Below are 17,503 nucleotides of genomic sequence, written 5' to 3'. Positions count from 1 at the left end.
TCACAGAGATCTATGTTTTGTGCCTCCTTAACACTGGGATTCGGGGTGTGTCCCACCATGTCCTGCTGCTGTTTATTTTTAGAGGCAGGATGTTGATAGGCCCAGACTGGCCTCCAACTCATGGCCCTCATGCCTCAGGCTCCTGAGTACTGGGATTACTTGTATGTGCCACACCTGGCTACTCTGGTTATTTTTAAATGGTTTCAAAGTATTACATTTCTCCTTTTTATTTTGAGTATCTGGAATTCATATTTTAAAACTCTTTGGGGGAAGTTGATAGCTTTAAAAATAGAACAGTGTTCTATAATAAAACAGTTTAAGAATAGCTGGAGTTGTAACTCAGCAGTAGAGTGCTTGCCTAGTATGCTTGGGATCCTGGGGTCAGACTTTAGCGCCCTGAAAATAAAACCTAAGGGCTAGAGAGAGGGATCAGTAGTTTAAAGTGATTGCTGCCCTTGTAAGGGACAGAGTTGAGTTCCCAGCACCCACATCAGATGTCTCACAACAACGTATGACTCCAGCTCCACAGAGCTGATGTCTTCTGGCCTCTGCAAGCACACGCATACAAATGTGTGAGAGTGCACACATACATCACACACACACACACACACACACACACACACAAATAAAAAAATAAGTAAATAAATATCTTCAAAAATTTTAATTTAAGCTAGGTGGTGGCAGCACACATCTTTAATCCCAACACTCAGGAGGCAGAGGCAGGTGGATCTCTGTGAGTTTGAGGCTAGCCTGGTCTACAGAGCGAGTTTCAGGACAGCCAGAGCTATTAGACAGGGAATCTCTGTCTCGAAAAACAAAAAACAAAACAAAATAAGATTCAAGAACCACTGAGATAAGGTGATCTGCCTGAGTTCTTTTGTTGGGGAATTCCAAGTGTTAGTTTTCATGCATTTTCTCTTGGGTCCACTATTTTCCTCTAAAAGAACAATCCATTCCAGTACTTCAAAACTTTCCAGGACTCCCCAACACACTTAAAACAAAGCAAAGATTTCCAGCCAAGCCTACAATAACTGGTGCTTGCTCCTTTTCCTATTGTAGACTTGGGAGTCACTTTCCTACCCACTCACTACACTCTGGCCACGTTCATCTTCATCCAGTGTCTCCAGTGGATCAGGCTTGACCTGCCTCAAGTCTTTGTTCTGTAGGGAAATAGTTCCACCATGGCAGGCTAGCTATCTAACAGATCCACACATGCAGTCCCCCGAAGGAAGACTGAGAGGAAGCTCAGTGGAAACACACTCTTGTTGGAACGACTTCTGGTCCTCCTGAAACACGAGGGAAGCTTCTGGGGTGATGTAGGGCCCTCTCAGCATCACCAGCTGGTCCTCCAGGCACATTGCCACGAGGCACCGTCTCATAGCCCCTCAACTCTGATGACATCCTAGGTTCATGCCCCGCCCACCAAAGAGATCACTGCCAACGGCAGTGTGGCATGGCGTCACCTCCTCAGAAGTGATGTCCTGTCATCATGTCATAGTCATCTATCTGACCTCTGTTGTTGCTGTTCTTGTTTCCATGCACAGGGGTCAACAGGAAATGGCACCTTGGGCGGCTACTCTTTTCTCACTGTCTTTACCTGCCAGACCTGACTGGTGTCTGCCACACACATACTGATCCTTTTGACCAAGTACTCTCCACTCCTCTGCCCGACCCATCCCTCATCTTTTTATAACCTGCTTCCAGTGCTTTCTCCTCATAGAGACTTCCTTGATTAGCTGGTCACAGATGGAACATTCTGGAAGACACTGTTGGCTCCAATTCCAATATCCAATCTCCCTCCCATCCTTCTTCCTCGCTGGGAAGAATACCCATTTTGATTTGCTAGGGTCTTGGTGATCATAAGGTTTAGAAGCCAAGTCCTCCTGCCAGAGCTTGCTTCTTGAGTCCTGGAGTCCCAACATGTCAATGATGTGCTTTTTCCAGTAACTGACCTAGAAATGGGCAGGGACACCGTTCTGCCCAGTAACAGAATCGGATGTCTGATGGGCTTATCCGAAAATCTTTACTTTACTCCTATAAAAAAGACCTCAAAATATGGCAGCTCTGTTCTTGCCTCCTGACTTTTGGTTATACTATGAGATTACGCTTGGACCTCTTACAGCATCTTGTGACCTTGAGATGACAAGTGTAAAAACAAGAGTCAGTCAGGACTGACAGACGGAGGCCTCCATTATCTATGAGACTGGAGGGTATGATGTTAAGTTTTCACTGTCACCTCGCCTGGATATAAACTCACGATAGAAACACACTGAGAAGACCTACCCTGAGTGTGGATGGCCCTGTCCCACACCCACCCTGAGTGTGGATGGCCCTGTCCCACACCCACCCTGAGTGTGGATGGCCCTGTCCCACACCCCCCGAGTGTGGATGGCCCTGTCCCACACCCACCCTGAGTGTGGATGGCACTGTCCCACACCCCCCCTGAGTGTGGATGGCCCTGTCCCACACCCCCCCTGAGTGTGGATGGCCCTGTCCCACACCCCCCCTGAGTGTGGATGGCCCTGTCCCACAGGCTGTGTCTTGGACTAAATAAAAGGGAGAAAGTGAGTGGAGCGTCAGTGTCTATCCCTGCTTCCTCCCTGCGGATGCAATGGCTGAGCTCCACACTCCCGCCACCCTGCCGTCCTTCCCTGCCCAATGGACTGTGCCTACAGGTAAGCCCAAACATTCTTCCTTCCTTAAGTCACTTTTTTGGGGGATCTTGTCACAGCAATTAGAAGAGTAATTAACAGTGTGAGAGCCACTGAATAAACCACCCTCAGAACAGCTCCCCCGAAACTGACTTCCTACACCTTTTCTTATTGCTTAAGACAGTTGGGTTCAGGCCAGGCAGTGGTGGTGCACGCCTTTAATCCAATCCCACCACTCGGGAGGCAGAGCCAGGTGAATCTCTGTGAGTTCGAAGCCAGCCTGGTCTACAAAGTGAGTTCCAGGTCAGGCTCCAAAGCTACACAGAGAAACCCTGTCTCGAAAAACCAAAAAAGACCAGGCTGGTCTAGAACTCTCGAATCTTGGCCTGCCTCTGCCTCCTGAGTGCTGGGATTAAAGGCGTGCACCACCATACCCAGCTTGTTTCATGCCTTTTATGTATGTGTGTATATGCACATATTCTCTGAAGAGTTGTGTCTTTACAGAGCAACATGTCCACGAGAAATAAACACAGTACTATATTTTAGATTTTATCGAATTGTGGAGAGGATTGCTATAAAAGTCACTATTTGCTCAACTGACAAGTAAGAGGGTGTCCTTGTATTTAGAGAATATAGGAGAGAGAAACGTGGAGCACAGGGAGAAGAAAGTGGAGGAGAGGAGGGGAGAGGGATAACAACAAATGCTTGTTGACAACAGATGAACTTGAGAAAAGTTACACACGTTCTCCGTCCCATTCTTGCAATTTCTCAAATACAACTTGAAAAACAAAAGTGTCCAGGAGACCTACACCCTAAATCAAGCCGTTTTGCTGGAGTCGTGCAAGACGTGAATGAGTCTCTTCCTCTTCTTTTTAAGCTGTTTCTAAGGTCCCGCAGGGGCTCAGGCGATCCAAGTTTCAAGTCCCTGAGGGCCGTCCTTAGCCTCCCTAGAAGTCTCTAAGGCCATCAGTTATTCCACCTCACCTTTTTCCAAAATGCCCACCCACCCTCTTTACTACCCAGTTACTTCCGCCACCAAGTGGAAGCCCACGCCTTTCCGACCCAACCCGCGCCGCTCCTCTACTAGCAATCACCTCCTTACGAACTAGGCACGTGCATGTATTACCAAGGAACTACAACCCCCGAAAGGCTTTGCGGCAACGTCTCATTAATTACCACCAAACAGAAGCAGGTTTCCTGCTCGGGCCCGCTGCTGCATAAGCTTTTGGGAGTTGTAGTTGGCTTTAGAAAAACCACCGGGCCCGTGGAAGACAGCAAACCACGCTTCCCAGAATGCGTTGCGCTCGGTTCTACCAATTGAAGGGACGGATCTTGAAGCGGGGCGGGGGAAAGGGAGGAGCTGCCTGGCGCACGCGCAGTATGCGAGGCTGGGGGAATTCATGTGGAGGTCAGAGTGGAAGCAGGTGAGCGTGGTAGGGGTCGTGCAGGCCTCTATTTTTATGTCCCCGTAGCCCTCCTTTGCTCTCCTATGTGTAGTGGGGGGCATGGCATGCATGTGTGGGTACGCCTAATGGAGAAGGGGGAAAGGCTGAGTCCAGAACGAACCAGGGGTTGTGCAAGGGACTGGATGAGGAAAAATCCAGAAGCTAGTAGAAATAGGAAAGACGGTGTCTTAGTGTCAGGGGCGGAGGATAAATGTGCGTGGAGAAAATGGGATAGGCTCGCAGTTGAGGTCTGGGAAAAGGGAGGGAGGATTTGAAGAGCGCACGCACGGAGGGCGACTCAGGGGCGGGGCATTAAAAAGTTCAAGGCTGAGCGGTTTCTAGTCTGTCAGCTACGTGCTCCCAGCCACCCCGCCGCAGCCCCACCTCCAGTCCTTCACTGCTCTGCCTCCCTGCACCCCTGCCCCCTCCCGCTTTCCCATTAACAGGTGTGGGGAGGAGTTTTCCAGTGCCTTCTAGAATTCCGATCTCCTCATTCTAACCCTGGTTCTACTACTTAATAGTGTAACCGCTCGCTGCACCTCACCAGGAGTAATTTTCATAAAGAAACTGAAGGTTAAATAAAACTGTTGGAAGACTGCCTGACTTTTTTTTTTTTTTTTGGTTTGTTTGTTTTGTTATTTTTCGAGACAGGGTTTCTCTGTGTAGTTTTGGTGCCTGTCCTGGATCTCGCTCTGTAGACCAGGCTGGCCTCGAACTCACAGAGATCCACCTGACTCTGCCTCCCGAGTGCTGGGATAAAAGGCGTGCGCCACCCGGCCTGAAACTGCCTAACTTAAATGTCAACAGGAATTATCGTTTGTTGTTGGCGTAATTCTTGTAGTACATTATTTGAGTTATTTTTCCAAACCCAAATTGCACAGAGCCAACCATACACGTACTCTTGTGACCTATTTGTCTAGCAAATGGGAGTGTAGTTTTCTGTGGTACGAAGTTCTCTGACACATCCTTCCTATGATGAGCCAAGTGTACCAGACTCTTCTTTGAATGGTTCTAAAGAAAAGAAACAGCCGGGCGGTAGTGGCTCACGCCTTTAATCCCAGCACTCGGGAGGCAGAGGCAGGCGGATCTCTGTGAGTTCGAGGCCAACCTGGGCTACCAAGTGAGTCCCAGGAAAGGCGCAAAGCTACACAGAGAAACCCTGCCTCAAACAACCAAAAAAACAACAAAAAAAAAGAAACATCTGCAAAAGCAAACAGTGATGCTACATTTTGCAAGATGTTGAGTGTTATTAGGAGGTGTTCAGTGAGTGAGTTAGAGCTCACAGGAGTAGATACGTGAAGATTTATCCTGAGAAGTGAAATGTTGGGCCCTGGAGAGGGCCTTCTCTGAGGACTTCGTGTCAAGTTGTTTTATTTTTACCCCTTGTTTAGGTGTGAGAGGGTGCAGCAGAAGGAAGCATGGCTGCCAAAGTGTTTGAGTCCATCGGAAAGTTCGGCCTAACGCTAGCCGTTGCGGGAGGCGTGGTGAACTCTGCCTTATATAATGGTGAGGCGCGGAGGCGGGTGGTGCTTTCTGGATGATTTCTGTTGATCTGCACAGCCCTTTCGACATTCCTGAGGCTAGCTGCTGTCTGAAGGTGTGTGAGATTCAGGGAGCTCACCCGCTGCTACCCCACAAACTATAGTTGTGTGTTAGCAGAGGCCCTGTCTTCACTTAGGCAGTGGTTCTCAACCTCCTGAACGCTGCAACCCTTTAATACAGTTCCTCATGTTGTGGTGCCCCCCCAACCATAAAATTATTTTCATTGCTACTTCATAACTGGAGTTTTGTTACTGTTATGAATCTACTACTTAATCGTGTAACCTCTATTTACATTTAATAGTATAACAGAATATGTCAATATCTGTGTCATCCGATGGTTTTAGGTGACCCCTGTGAAAGGGTCGTTTGACTCCCTCCCAAAGGGGTCAAGACCCACAGCTTGAGAGCTGATGACTTAGAGCCTTTGTTCAAGAGCAGCCCTGCTGTCCAGGTGCTGGTTGGATGTTTCTGGTGCTTTAGCCTGTTTGAAGTGGTGCTCTATTACCCCGATGCCTCTGCAGAGTGGCAGGATCTCATTGGTTCTCCTCTGCATGTGGGTGAAATAACTTGGCAAATTCTCTCAGCTTGAGAGACCATGTCCTGAGAAAGAAGGCTTTGCTCAGCTAGTTGCAGAGAAAATAATTTTTGAGATGCATTACTCGGCATTGAACAGTGCCGCAGGGCTTAAGCTAGGTTTTCTTTGACTGTTTTATATGGCCTTAGAGGCAAGTCCCTCCTCCTAGTCCTCTGCCTTCTCAGTGGTCAAACAATGGGACTGAACTAGTTTTTCTCTTAAGATTCCCTCCAGTTTTGATGCTCTTCAAAACAAACAGATTTGATATACTTCCTGTATAATTTGATATACTTCCTGTATGATTTGATATACCCCCTGTACGGTTTTTGTTTGTTGTTTGTTGTTTGAAACAGGATCTTGCCATGTAGCTCTTGAATGGCCTGGAACACTCTATATAGATCAGGGTGGTCTAGAACTCCCAGAGATCCACATGCCTCTGCCTCCCGAGTGCTGGAATTAAAGGTGTACACCTCTATACCCAGCTCAAGTGTAGTGGCTTTAAGCAACTCAGCCACATCCTGCTATTTTGTCTTGTAAGACAGTGTCTCCTGTAGCCTTTGAACTCCTGAACCTCTTGCTTCTGGCTATTTGACTTTTTTTTTTTTTTTTTTTTTGGTTTTTCGAGACAGGGTTTCTCTGTGTAGCTTTGCGCCTTTCCTGGAACTCACTTGGTAGCCCAGGCTGGCCTCGAACTCACAGAGATCCGCCTGGCTCTGCCTCCCGAGTGCTGGGATTAAAGGCGTGCGCCACCGCCGCCCGGCGCTATTTGACTTTTTGATGAGTATTATTTTCAGAGTGAAAGTTCTTAGACCAATTCTCAATTCATATAGGGAAAGAGAGAAAGTAGCTACTTCAGCCAGGGTCTGGTGGCGTACTCCTGTAACCCCAGTACCCATAAGGCTGAGGTATGAGGATCTTGAGTTCCAGGCCCATCTGGGCTACATAGTGAGATCCTGTCTCACAAAGTCAAAGAGGAGAGGGAAGGAGAGAGAGAGAGAAGAGAGATCTGCTTATCTCATGAGACACATCTTGATTCCATAGTTCATGTACCTTCATGTATACATCTGTAGAGCATTTTTTAAATTTCTCTCGAGTACACAAGATAGCTATTAGAAAGATGCTGGACAAGCTGGCCATAGTGACGTTTGCCTTTAGTCTCAACACTCAGGAGGCAGAGGCAGGTAGATCCTGTGAGTCGAGGCCAGCTTGGTATACATAGTGAGTTCCAGGACAGCCAGAGCTACATAGTGAGAACCTATCTTGGGGGGGGGGGGGGCACACAAAAACCCCACAGAGTCGTATTCTCCTTATGCTCCCAGAACTGGCAGAGGGAAGGATGAGACAGACTTGTGAGCTCCAGGCTGATCTGAGCTATATCCTGAGACCCTGCCTCCAAAAAAGGGACAGAACAATGGGAACATCTGCATTTCAGGATTCCCGTAGTGGGGCCTGTGCTTCTGGGACCATCAGGTTAAGCTGGAGCTTGTACATACATGTTGACAGTGAAGAGCTCTTGAGTTATAGAACTCTTGGGAAGCAGTTCCTGGGATTGAGTTGGTAGGAGTTGGGGCTGGAGTGGGATGGTTAATTAGAAATTCAGTGGCCAGTTCTCTAAAGGAGAAAGGGTGCTAAGGAGTGGCCTTGAAGTACCTGGGGAGACTTTTACGGGACAGGAAGTGATTGCTCAGGAAGACAGTGAGGAAGAGGGGAACCTAACAAATGGGAGAAAGAGGCAAGGGTCTAAACGCTTTGAATATTAATTACGAGGGGGAAAGAGGGCTGGTGAGGTGGCTTAGTGGGGAAAAGTGCGCACGGCACAAGCCAGGTCACCTGGGTGCTGTCCCTGGAGCTTGTGCGAAGACAGAAGAAGCAAACAGGCCGCACGAAATGGTCTCCTGACGTCCACACGTGCATCATGGTATGCGCGTGGCCCCCTCCCAATCACAGGAAATTTCTTTCTTTAAAAAAGGATTAGCAAGATGGCTCAGTGAGTAGACACCTGCTGCCAAGCCTGATGACCGAGTCTAATCGCAGGACCCACTGGAGGGAGAGAACTGACTTCCACAGTTGTCCTCTGACCTTCACATGAGCATCTCGGCATGCACACACACACACATAGTAACATACGGAATTTTTACAAATCTTAAAGAAAGAAGCAAGGATCTTGCAGACAAAGGACCCTTTCTGCTAAAGAGTGGCAGGGTTTTTCTGACTTGTCCTTATTATTTCTTCCTAGTGGATGCTGGGCACAGAGCTGTCATCTTTGACCGATTCCGTGGAGTGCAGGACATTGTGGTAGGGGAAGGGACTCACTTTCTCATCCCTTGGGTACAGAAACCCATTATCTTTGACTGCCGCTCGCGACCCCGGAACGTACCAGTCATCACTGGTAGCAAAGGTGAGTGTCGCCTGTAGCTGATAAAGGAGCTGGGGAGCTGTGCTGTGCTGTGCTGTTCATCCCAGAAACATCCGTGCGCTGCAAAGATGCAAGAGGTTAAGAATGTCTGTGCCAGGCGGTGGTGGTGCACACACCTTTAATCCCAGCGCTGGAGAGGCAGAGGCAGCCAGATCTGTGAGTTCGAGGACTGCCAGGGCTACACAGAGAAACTGTCTCTAAAAACCAAAAACAAAACAATAAAAAAACAAATTTCTGGTGTGGGAGACCAGGCATGGTGGTGCACGCTTTTAATCCCAGTACTCAGGAGGCAGAGGCAGGTGGATCTCTGTGACTGTAGGCCAGCCTGGTCTACATAGGGAGTTCCAGGCCAGGCAAGACTATGTAGAGAGATCCTGTCTTAAAGAACTTCAAGTGTGGGAGTGGGCGGGGGTACTGGGCGGCATTGGAGGAGGGGACACCAAAGCATAATGAGTCAAGTATGAAAATGCCATAATGTTTGTCTGTGGTGGAGCTCAGTTGGAAGAGTACTTGCCTAGTATGTCCAAGCCCCTGAATTCAGTCCCCAGCACTACACAGACCGAGTGTGGTGGTGTATGCCTGTAATTCCTGCCATCCATAGCAGGAGAATCAGAAGTTCAAGGTCATCTTTGGCAAAGCTCTGATATATGAGTCCCTGTTTCAGAAGAACTAGAAGGAAAGGAAAGGAAATGTCATAATAAACCATTACTTTGCATGCTAACTTAAAAGGTTAGTTTAAGGACTAGAGAGATGCCTGCTGCCAAGCTTGACAACCTGAGTTCAGTCCCCGAGTCCGACGTGTCAGGACAAGAGAACTGATTCCGGCAAGTTGTCCTTTGACCTCTTCACACACACCCTGGCATGTGCACACCCACCCACACAATACATAATACATAGATAAATAAATGTGAAAGGTTAACTTAAAAAAAAAAAAAAAAAAAGAATTCCAGGCTGGTGAGTTGGGTCAGTGAGTAAAAAGCTCCTGGCACCAAGCCTGAGTTTGATCTCTAAAAACCACACTGTGGAAGCAGAGAACAGAGCAAGCTGTCTCCTGACCCCCATGTGTGTGCTGTGATGCACCCATACACATGCACATGGAATAAGTCATTAAAAATTGCTGTGGAGAATTTGTAGTGTGGCTGTCCTGGAGAGGTGTGTGTAGACTTGTAGACTAAAATACCTATTTAAGGTAAACACAGGCAGCAGGAGAAATTCAGAGACGAATATAAAGGCTACCCTAAGAGTTTCAGCCTGGGGGCTGGACACATGGTTTAAGGACCTCAGTTCTCTAGAAGGCAGGTGTGAGAATAAGCAGCTGGAATCTGTGAGGAGAAGCTGGCCAGGGGCATGTGGAGCAGAGATCTGCCCAGTCTCCCTGGTGCTGTCTCTTGATTGGAGAACCTGTAGAGTGAGAAGTTAGGAAAGAGAGGAGGGGAATAGGAAGTTTGCCTGCTGGGACTGGCTTGTGTGCTGCAAAGGGAAGAGAAAAGGTGGGGTTGGGTAATGGCGAAGAATGAGGTTGGAGTTAAAATCCCCCTAAACTTCCTGCCTTTGGGCTTGCTTCTGTGTCGCCTCACAGTTGTGCTAAGGATGCAGTACGGACCTCCACTTGTTAAAAGTGGGACGGGCCACTCCAGAGATCAGAGGCTGTGTGCATTCGGGGACTTTCCACCCTCTCAGTGCCTGGGGCAGGACCCTACTCACGGGTGGCACTTGGTGCTGGTGACTTAAGCGCAGTGTGGCTGTGCGTTAGCTCTGCACAGGCCTGAATTGCCAGGGAACGGTAGGGGCTGACTGTCTCCCTGGGTGGGTGTGAATAATGAGCCTTTTGAATTCACCCTGCCAATGCTCAACTGCCTCTGTTTAGACTTTATCAGGGTTCCTTGCACATCAGTGCACTGTGGTGTGATTAGACTTTATCAGGGTTCCTTGCACATCAGTGCACTGTGGTGTGATCCGCAGCCTTCTCTGTGTATCAGGAAGTGGGCCCTGGCTGAGTGTGATGATTTAGCCTTGGTCTGCTGTATATGTGAAGGTGCTCTTCCCACTGATATCTCCTCCAGCTTCCCCCACCGTTGCTCTCCATTCTCGCAGACACTCAGTTTGGCTAAGTCATCAGGCTGCATCATTAGTAACCATCAGAGTGGTACCACAGCCCAGGTCAGTGGGCTCTGGATGCTGTTTCTACCAGATCCAAGTAACCCAGGCCTGACTCTCCTGACTTGAGCACACACACCAGCCCTTGGAAAGGCCCACTTCAGAATTCCGGGCATTCGCCTGTTTTGTCTTAAGGTGTTCACAGTCCCAAACACTCTTTAGTCCACCATGTGAACTGCTCTTCTCAGAGGCATTCAGGGCGTACTGAAAAGCTAGTGCAGCCCCATCCTGCCTGTGGTTCCTGACTCTGCGGTGCTGAGTGATCTGCTGGGCTCTGCTGGGCTCTGCTGAGGAACAGACGGAGCCAGCCCTCTCCTAGGGTCTAACCGACATTCTGTGTATGGTTTGTAGTGGACCTGGGCTAGGAAGGTCATGGAGAAGTCCAGCTGTGGTTTTGTGTTTAACTCCCATGCATTCCCTACCCTAAGATTTGCAGAATGTCAACATCACACTACGCATCCTCTTCCGGCCGGTGGCCAGCCAGCTTCCTCGTATCTACACCAGCATCGGTGAGGACTATGATGAGCGGGTGCTGCCATCCATCACCACAGAGATCCTCAAGTCAGTAGTGGTGAGTGGTGGCCCGAGAGGTGGCCAGGTGGTGGTCGGTGGGTGCAGCTGTCGGTGGGCTGGTTGTTTCTTCTTCCTCGGTAACCTGTGCTCTGTCTGTCTGTCCTTGGGGCCAGGCTCGCTTTGATGCTGGAGAATTGATCACCCAGCGAGAGCTGGTCTCGAGGCAGGTGAGCGATGACCTCACAGAGAGAGCAGCAACGTTTGGGCTCATCCTGGATGACGTGTCCCTGGTAAGAAAGATCCTTGGGGAGGCTGAGGGGAGGGGCTTCTTCTCTTGCTTAGGTGACTGGCTTTGTTTCTGGGCACATATGGTTAGGTCCTGTGTCCACTTAGCTGGATGTGGGGCTTGAAAACGTGAAAATGGAGACCATCGCCTTGGGTCTGTTTTTGATTGAGCATTTTTTCCAGTCCGTCTGTCACACACATTTTTATTATAACCTCTGATTGCCCTGGATGGTCCCTAACCACTGAACTTCCCAGGCTCCCTAGAAAGTGATTCCTGTTGGCCTCGTCAGGCACAGGGAAAGGCTGACAGGTAGGCCTAGGAACAGCTGAGTCTTCCTCTCTAGAGTAGACCCAGCCAGGCTCCTAGATTCCTCAACACTGAGGGTCCGAAGCTTAGTGAAGGGGTCCTGGGAGCCCCTGGTGAAAGGTGATAGGGTGCAAGTGAGTGGCTGTCCCCCGGACCTGGTGTGGAGGAGCAGGAGACCCCTCGGAGGTGTACCTTTTGAGACTTTATATTGTCTGTATTAATGTGATGTTGGGTGTCGTAACTTGGACAGAAAGCAATATAGGCAGTATAGTGTTTCAGACCGAGGTGAGGGGAAGGGGTCGTGTTCCTAGAGTCCCTGGGAAAAGTCTTGGAGTGATTTGTTCAGGTAGCAAGGCAGAGTGCTTCCTGTTCTCCCTCTGGCTGGCCTGGGCTTCCCCTCAGCATCTGTGCAGCTGTTTAAACAGCCGTTCTCTGAACACCCTCTGCTCCCCCAGGCATGGCCTCTCTCCTGTGCCTCCTAGGGGAGGGGAGGGCATGTGGCTCCCTCTACTGGCAACATGCCAAGCTGCAGCCTTGGGCTCTGCAAAGCGCTGCACCCCAGGCTCTTCCACTGTTAACACAAGCACCTTGGCTGTGAGAATGCATGGAGTAAAAACCTAAGAGAAACTTGGCATCTTTCTAGACTCTGACCACATACTCCGTCCTGGGGAAATGTGGGCTGACCACAAGAAACCATAGCTAAGAGGTGTGAGAAGAAAATTAGATTTCCTGGGGAATTTGCTGCCCTCAGCTGGCCCTCTCAGAAAGAAATTTTATTCTTTAATTACACATTTAGCTTTTCAATTCTTAGGATTGTATTTCCCTATCCAGAGTTTGAGCAAGAAGTGGACCAGGCAGAGTCGAGCAACTGCAGCATAAGACTTAGCTGGACGTATTGGCCCGTGCCTGGGATCCCAGCCCTGTCTTGCCATGAATTCCAGCCCACCTGGGCTACAGAGAAAGAGTCTGTCTCAAAAAACAAACCAAAAGGCTTAGGTGTGTAGTGTGAAAAACTCTGGGGCCAGGACTTTCTCTGCTGAACTTGGAGGCTGCATGTATTTTAAAAAGCAGAGGTTGGGGCTGGAGCGGAAGTGAAGCAAACTGCATTTGGTGCCTGAACCAACGATTTCTTCATTTTGTGCCCTTTTCAGGTTTTTTCCTCTAGATTCATTTTTTTTTTAACTCGTGTTTATATTTTGTCTGCATGTATGTAAGTGTACCACATATATGCATCAAATGCTCTGTAACTGGGGTTACAGATAGTTGTGAGTCACCGTGTGGGTGCTAAGACTCAAACCTGGGTCCTCTACAAGAGTAACAAGTGCTCCTAACCACTGAGCCACCTCTCCAGCCCCTGTGCCTTCTTTTTCAATAAAAAGTTGGCTGCAGCAGGCGGCAGTGGCGCACACCTTTTATCCCAGCACTCGGGAGGCAGAGCCAGGCGGATCTCTGTGAGTTCGAGGCCAGCCTGGTCTACAGAGATCCAGGACAGGCACCAAAACTACACAGAGAAACCCTGTCTCGAAAAAAAGTTGGCTGTAGTGACGTGCTCTAGGCTAGGCCTTAGGAGCCTTGAGATCTGTTCCCTGTTCTGTAGTATCATTAGAGACAGTCACTTCAGCCAGAGTCCCAGCTATTTATATGATTAGGAAGGTCTGGGGATAGTAGGACTTGAGCTCTCACTCTGACCAATGGCTTTACCTGCTTTTCTTTTAAAACCTTTACCAGAACTGCTTGTGTACTGAGATGCCATGATTTCCACCCCGCCCTCTCTTCTTCCTGTCGAGGGTGGCGGTGCTGTGAGAAGGAAGTGGACTGGTTAATCCATAAGCAGAGAGCATCAGGCTCTTGCCTCCCTGGGAACCAGCTGTAGCCCCTGCTCTCAGGGGTTCAGTTTTCCATCTGCCTCCCCCGACCCAAGTCTTGGAACAGGGCATCAAAAGATCTTGGAAGAGCAATAGTCGGTCGTGGGGGTCTTGGAACCCACAGGTCTCCTAGGGAGGTGACTGATTGATTAGATCCTTTCTAGTGTCCGTGGGCCCCATTAAAAGCCCCAGGTGCCATTTTCTTCATGGGGTGACCACAGTGAGGGTGACAGAATTCTGTGTGGGCACAATGTGAGCAGCTAAGAATACAGAGGTGTGACTGAGGGGACGGAGATGGAAGAGCATCTCCCTGTGCCTCCGGCTGCTGCTGGAGCCATTTCGGGCCTCTTCCTGCCAGTGGCCGGGGAGGCCTCCGAGCAACGCTGTCTAAGCAATTACTGCCTCAGCTTGCGCTCACTTTCTCCCCACAGACACATCTGACCTTCGGGAAGGAGTTCACAGAGGCAGTGGAAGCCAAACAGGTGGCTCAGCAGGAAGCGGAGAGGGCCAGATTTGTGGTGGAAAAGGTGAGCGCTCAACCAGATGGCAGGAGCACTTTTCCCTTCTCCTCTGCTCGGCTTCCCCATCTGCTGGGTGGCCTACAAATTCGTCATCTGTCATCTGTCTGGAATAACCAGAAGAAGGTTGAGGGAACCTTTTTCCTACAATCAGTTCCAGAGCCTTTGGGGAGCTGTCAGGAATAAGAGGGTGTGCTCCTAAATCACTGAAGGGTCGGTCAAAAAAACCTTCCCCTACACATAAAAATGTTACTCCTGCAGCATGTCCGTCTGCACTGAGGAGTTACTTTCACGCCATGGTTACATAGCGAAACTGATGGCAAAGAAGATCAAACGTGCCAGATGTGCTATCGCTTTTTGGTTTTTGGTTTTTGTTTTTTTTTCTGTTGCTGAATCCATCCAGATGTTGGAGAGAGTGGTAGAACACAATGTGTATGTGTAGTATCCTGTTCTTCCTGGTGTATGCAAAGGCCGTTTGCTATCTGCCTCTCCACACTGCTAGTTTTCCTAATGAAGGATGTTTCATTCTGAAAATCTACAAGAGGGATTTAGTTATAGGAAGCATAAGCCCTGAGTGGGCAGGGGTGTGTTTAGCTTGTGTCTACTGTGGCTCTAGAGCCTGTAAGAGGTCTAGCACTGTGCGGTGATGTTGGGTGCATAATAAACATTGGTTGAATAGATAGCTTAACATTTTTTGTTTGTTTTGATTTGTCCCTACAATGACAAGTGGGCGTAAAGGGGAAGAGGAGGGCTGGGTAGGCAATGCTGACGCCGTGGTGAGGGAAGGATTCTCCCAGAGTGCCTCGAGGACTCTGTGAGGTGCCTGACTTGGTCCTAGTTAGGCCGTAGCCTGACGTGCAGTGCTGTGGTGTAATCCCAGTCTCTCTGCCTCCTCTCCTGTAGGCTGAGCAGCAGAAGAAGGCAGCCATCATCTCTGCTGAGGGTGACTCCAAGGCAGCCGAGCTGATCGCCAACTCCCTGGCCACCGCAGGTGATGGCCTGATCGAGCTGCGCAAGCTGGAGGCTGCTGAGGACATAGCTTACCAGCTCTCCCGCTCTCGGAACATCACCTACCTGCCAGCTGGGCAGTCGGTGCTCCTCCAGCTTCCCCAGTGAGGCCTCCCCTGCTTGCACCTTCTCGGGCCAACCAGGCCAGGGCCTTCATCATTCTGAATACACTTTCCTTCTGCCCCACCCCAGAAATCACTGTGAAATTTCATGATTGGCTTAACATGAAGGAAATAAAAGCAAAATCACTCAGATCTCTAATTATCAAATGAAGCTTTTGTTGTTCCACTTTTTTTTACCCATTTTCATATCCCAAATTGCCAAGTGCTTATGCAGACTGGCTTTGAGCCTTTTGGAGCCTGCTGGCTTCCACCCTAGGCATTGACAGTTGGCAGAAGAAAGACAGGGCAGTGTGTGTGATGGATGGGAGCACAGCTGGCAGCCTGAGTAGACCCATAGCCTCCATCCTGTCGTATGTTAAAGATTTAAGGACAGCGGCACACACACAGTTGAACCAAAAAGGCAAGCCCGCGATTTTTCCAGCCATTTGAACACAGATGCAGCTGGGGAGGGCCAGAGGAAGTGGTCTATCTTAACCGTAAGGCCCATTCCCCCTAACTGTGACCAGCGGAAGCAGGTGTGTGCGAACAGGGCATGGAGTGAAGAATCTGCCCATCAAGGTGGGTGGGCCTGATTTTGCCGCCCCCACCAGAGTCCTAAAACTGGGATGGACTTGGAATAGTACAAGAGGCCTGGACTGAGATGTGAGTCCTGTTGGAGACTTCCTTTCCACTCCCCACATCGGTCCTCTCAGATACCCAATGGGATTCCAACTTGAAGGATTGCATCCTGCCGGGGCTGAGTACACCTGCCAAGGACTTGTGCATCTGCCTTCCCGCTCCCTCTCTGAAAGATTGCCCTTCCTTCCCGGGGGCTACGGACTCCAAAGGAAGCAATCAAGGGAAGAAAAGACCATGTAAGCTGCTGTCAATAAATGACACCCAGACCTTCCAGCTGCTTCAGGGTTTGTTTTCAATTTGTGTGAGCGAGAGGATCAGAACAGAGTGTCCCAGAAGTTGTGTGCGCGCGTTTGTATTGCCAGATGGGAAGGAATATCCAGCAAGACAGAAAATGTTTGGGTTAGAAAATGCCTAGGGATGTGGGGGGGATCCCACCCCATCCTGAAGTGAACCCTGGTACCAAGCCATGGGTGAGTTTGTATTGAAATGAGTTCATAGGAGGTGAGGCAGGGGGAAGAGGCTAATGGTCTTCTGCATTTTAGTATCACTACAAACAGACTTGCTCTGGACACTGTTCTCCTGGCAGGAGGGATGCAGTTGGTATCATGCCCACATCCAGATCCCCCCTGTCCTCTCCTTTGGCTTTTAGACATCAGGTGGCTTGACTTTCTCTGCAGTGGGTTATTCTTCTTCACTTTTGCTGGTGGGGTTGGCAGTGCCTTGGCATCTGAAGGATACCAAATGCATGCATTTAGATGGTGGGAGAGAGAGCGAGCTGACGTAGAACTGAGAAGTAGAACAAGGTGGAAACCCCTCCTTCCCTTTGACCACCTGGCCTTACAGAGGGGCCCTTAGGAGGACTCCAAGCTCCTGTCTGAGCTGGACCCTGCAATTCCTCACCCACAGGGCCAGGCTGAACAGCTGGACAGATTTGGGGTGGAGTTACAGGATGGACTCTCCCAACACTGTGCTCATACACCTTTCCCTAGGCCTGTGCAGAATCTGATCCCTTACCTCCCAAGGAACACAAAGAAGCGCTGGGCTCCTGGCCCTCAAAACTGACCCTGAAGCTGTCCCTTGCAGCCTCAGACCTCCTATCTCTTCCCGCTTGCTCATCTGCTAATAAGACTGGGGGACCTGCGAATGATGAGGTGCCTGCCTCAAGCACACTGAAGTCTGCAGCAGCAGGAGCCTGATTCCTAATAAGTTCCAGACCAGCATCCACGCTACAGCCTTCCTCCTTTCCTGCCATTTATTACTTTGGACACCCTTGGGAGGAGGAGGCAGGAGGCTCCTCTCTCCCGCAGGCCCTTTCAAGGACCCTTGTGTTTCCTGCGTTTGGCAGGAGATTGGGTTTCATCTCCAGGTGTCCAGGAGCCTTGAACTGTAAAGCTGCCTGTTGGTGGTGTCTGGGTCCCTCCTGCCTCAGGTCAGCCCTGGGTGTGGCAGGCGGGCTGGCCCCCTACTGGCTTGGCTCTCAGC

The 17,503-nt window shown here is 49.7% G+C and overlaps 1 protein-coding gene across 1 annotated transcript; it reads left to right on the top strand.

The window, feature by feature from the left end:
- Nucleotides 1-3,963: 3,963 nt before the first annotated feature.
- Phb1 (prohibitin 1) lies at nucleotides 3,964-16,292 on the top strand. The gene is made up of 7 exons (XM_052758450.1): nucleotides 3,964-4,075; nucleotides 5,488-5,602; nucleotides 8,449-8,610; nucleotides 11,214-11,356; nucleotides 11,472-11,588; nucleotides 14,187-14,282; nucleotides 15,177-16,292. The coding sequence occupies exons 2-7, from the start codon at nucleotides 5,515-5,517 to the stop codon at nucleotides 15,387-15,389; spliced, it is 819 nt and encodes a 272-aa protein (XP_052614410.1). The 5' UTR covers nucleotides 3,964-4,075; nucleotides 5,488-5,514; the 3' UTR covers nucleotides 15,390-16,292.
- Nucleotides 16,293-17,503: the final 1,211 nt, after the last annotated feature.

The sequence above is a fragment of the Peromyscus californicus genome, unplaced genomic scaffold (genome assembly GCF_007827085.1).
Source record: "Peromyscus californicus insignis strain IS unplaced genomic scaffold, ASM782708v3 Scaffold_3__1_contigs__length_106647218, whole genome shotgun sequence".
NCBI lineage: Eukaryota > Metazoa > Chordata > Mammalia > Rodentia > Cricetidae > Peromyscus > Peromyscus californicus.
This window is presented reverse-complemented; position numbering and strand designations above follow the sequence as displayed.

Coding starts and splice junctions, on each gene's coding strand:
- Phb1 (XM_052758450.1), top strand. CDS start 5,515: ATGGCTGCCAAAGTGTTTGAGTCCATCGGAAAGTTCGGCCTAACGCTA. Junction 8,611..11,213: donor AGTCATCACTGGTAGCAAAG/GTGAGTGTCGCC, acceptor CCCTACCCTAAG/ATTTGCAGAATGTCAACATC. Junction 11,589..14,186: donor TCCTGGATGACGTGTCCCTG/GTAAGAAAGATC, acceptor TTCTCCCCACAG/ACACATCTGACCTTCGGGAA.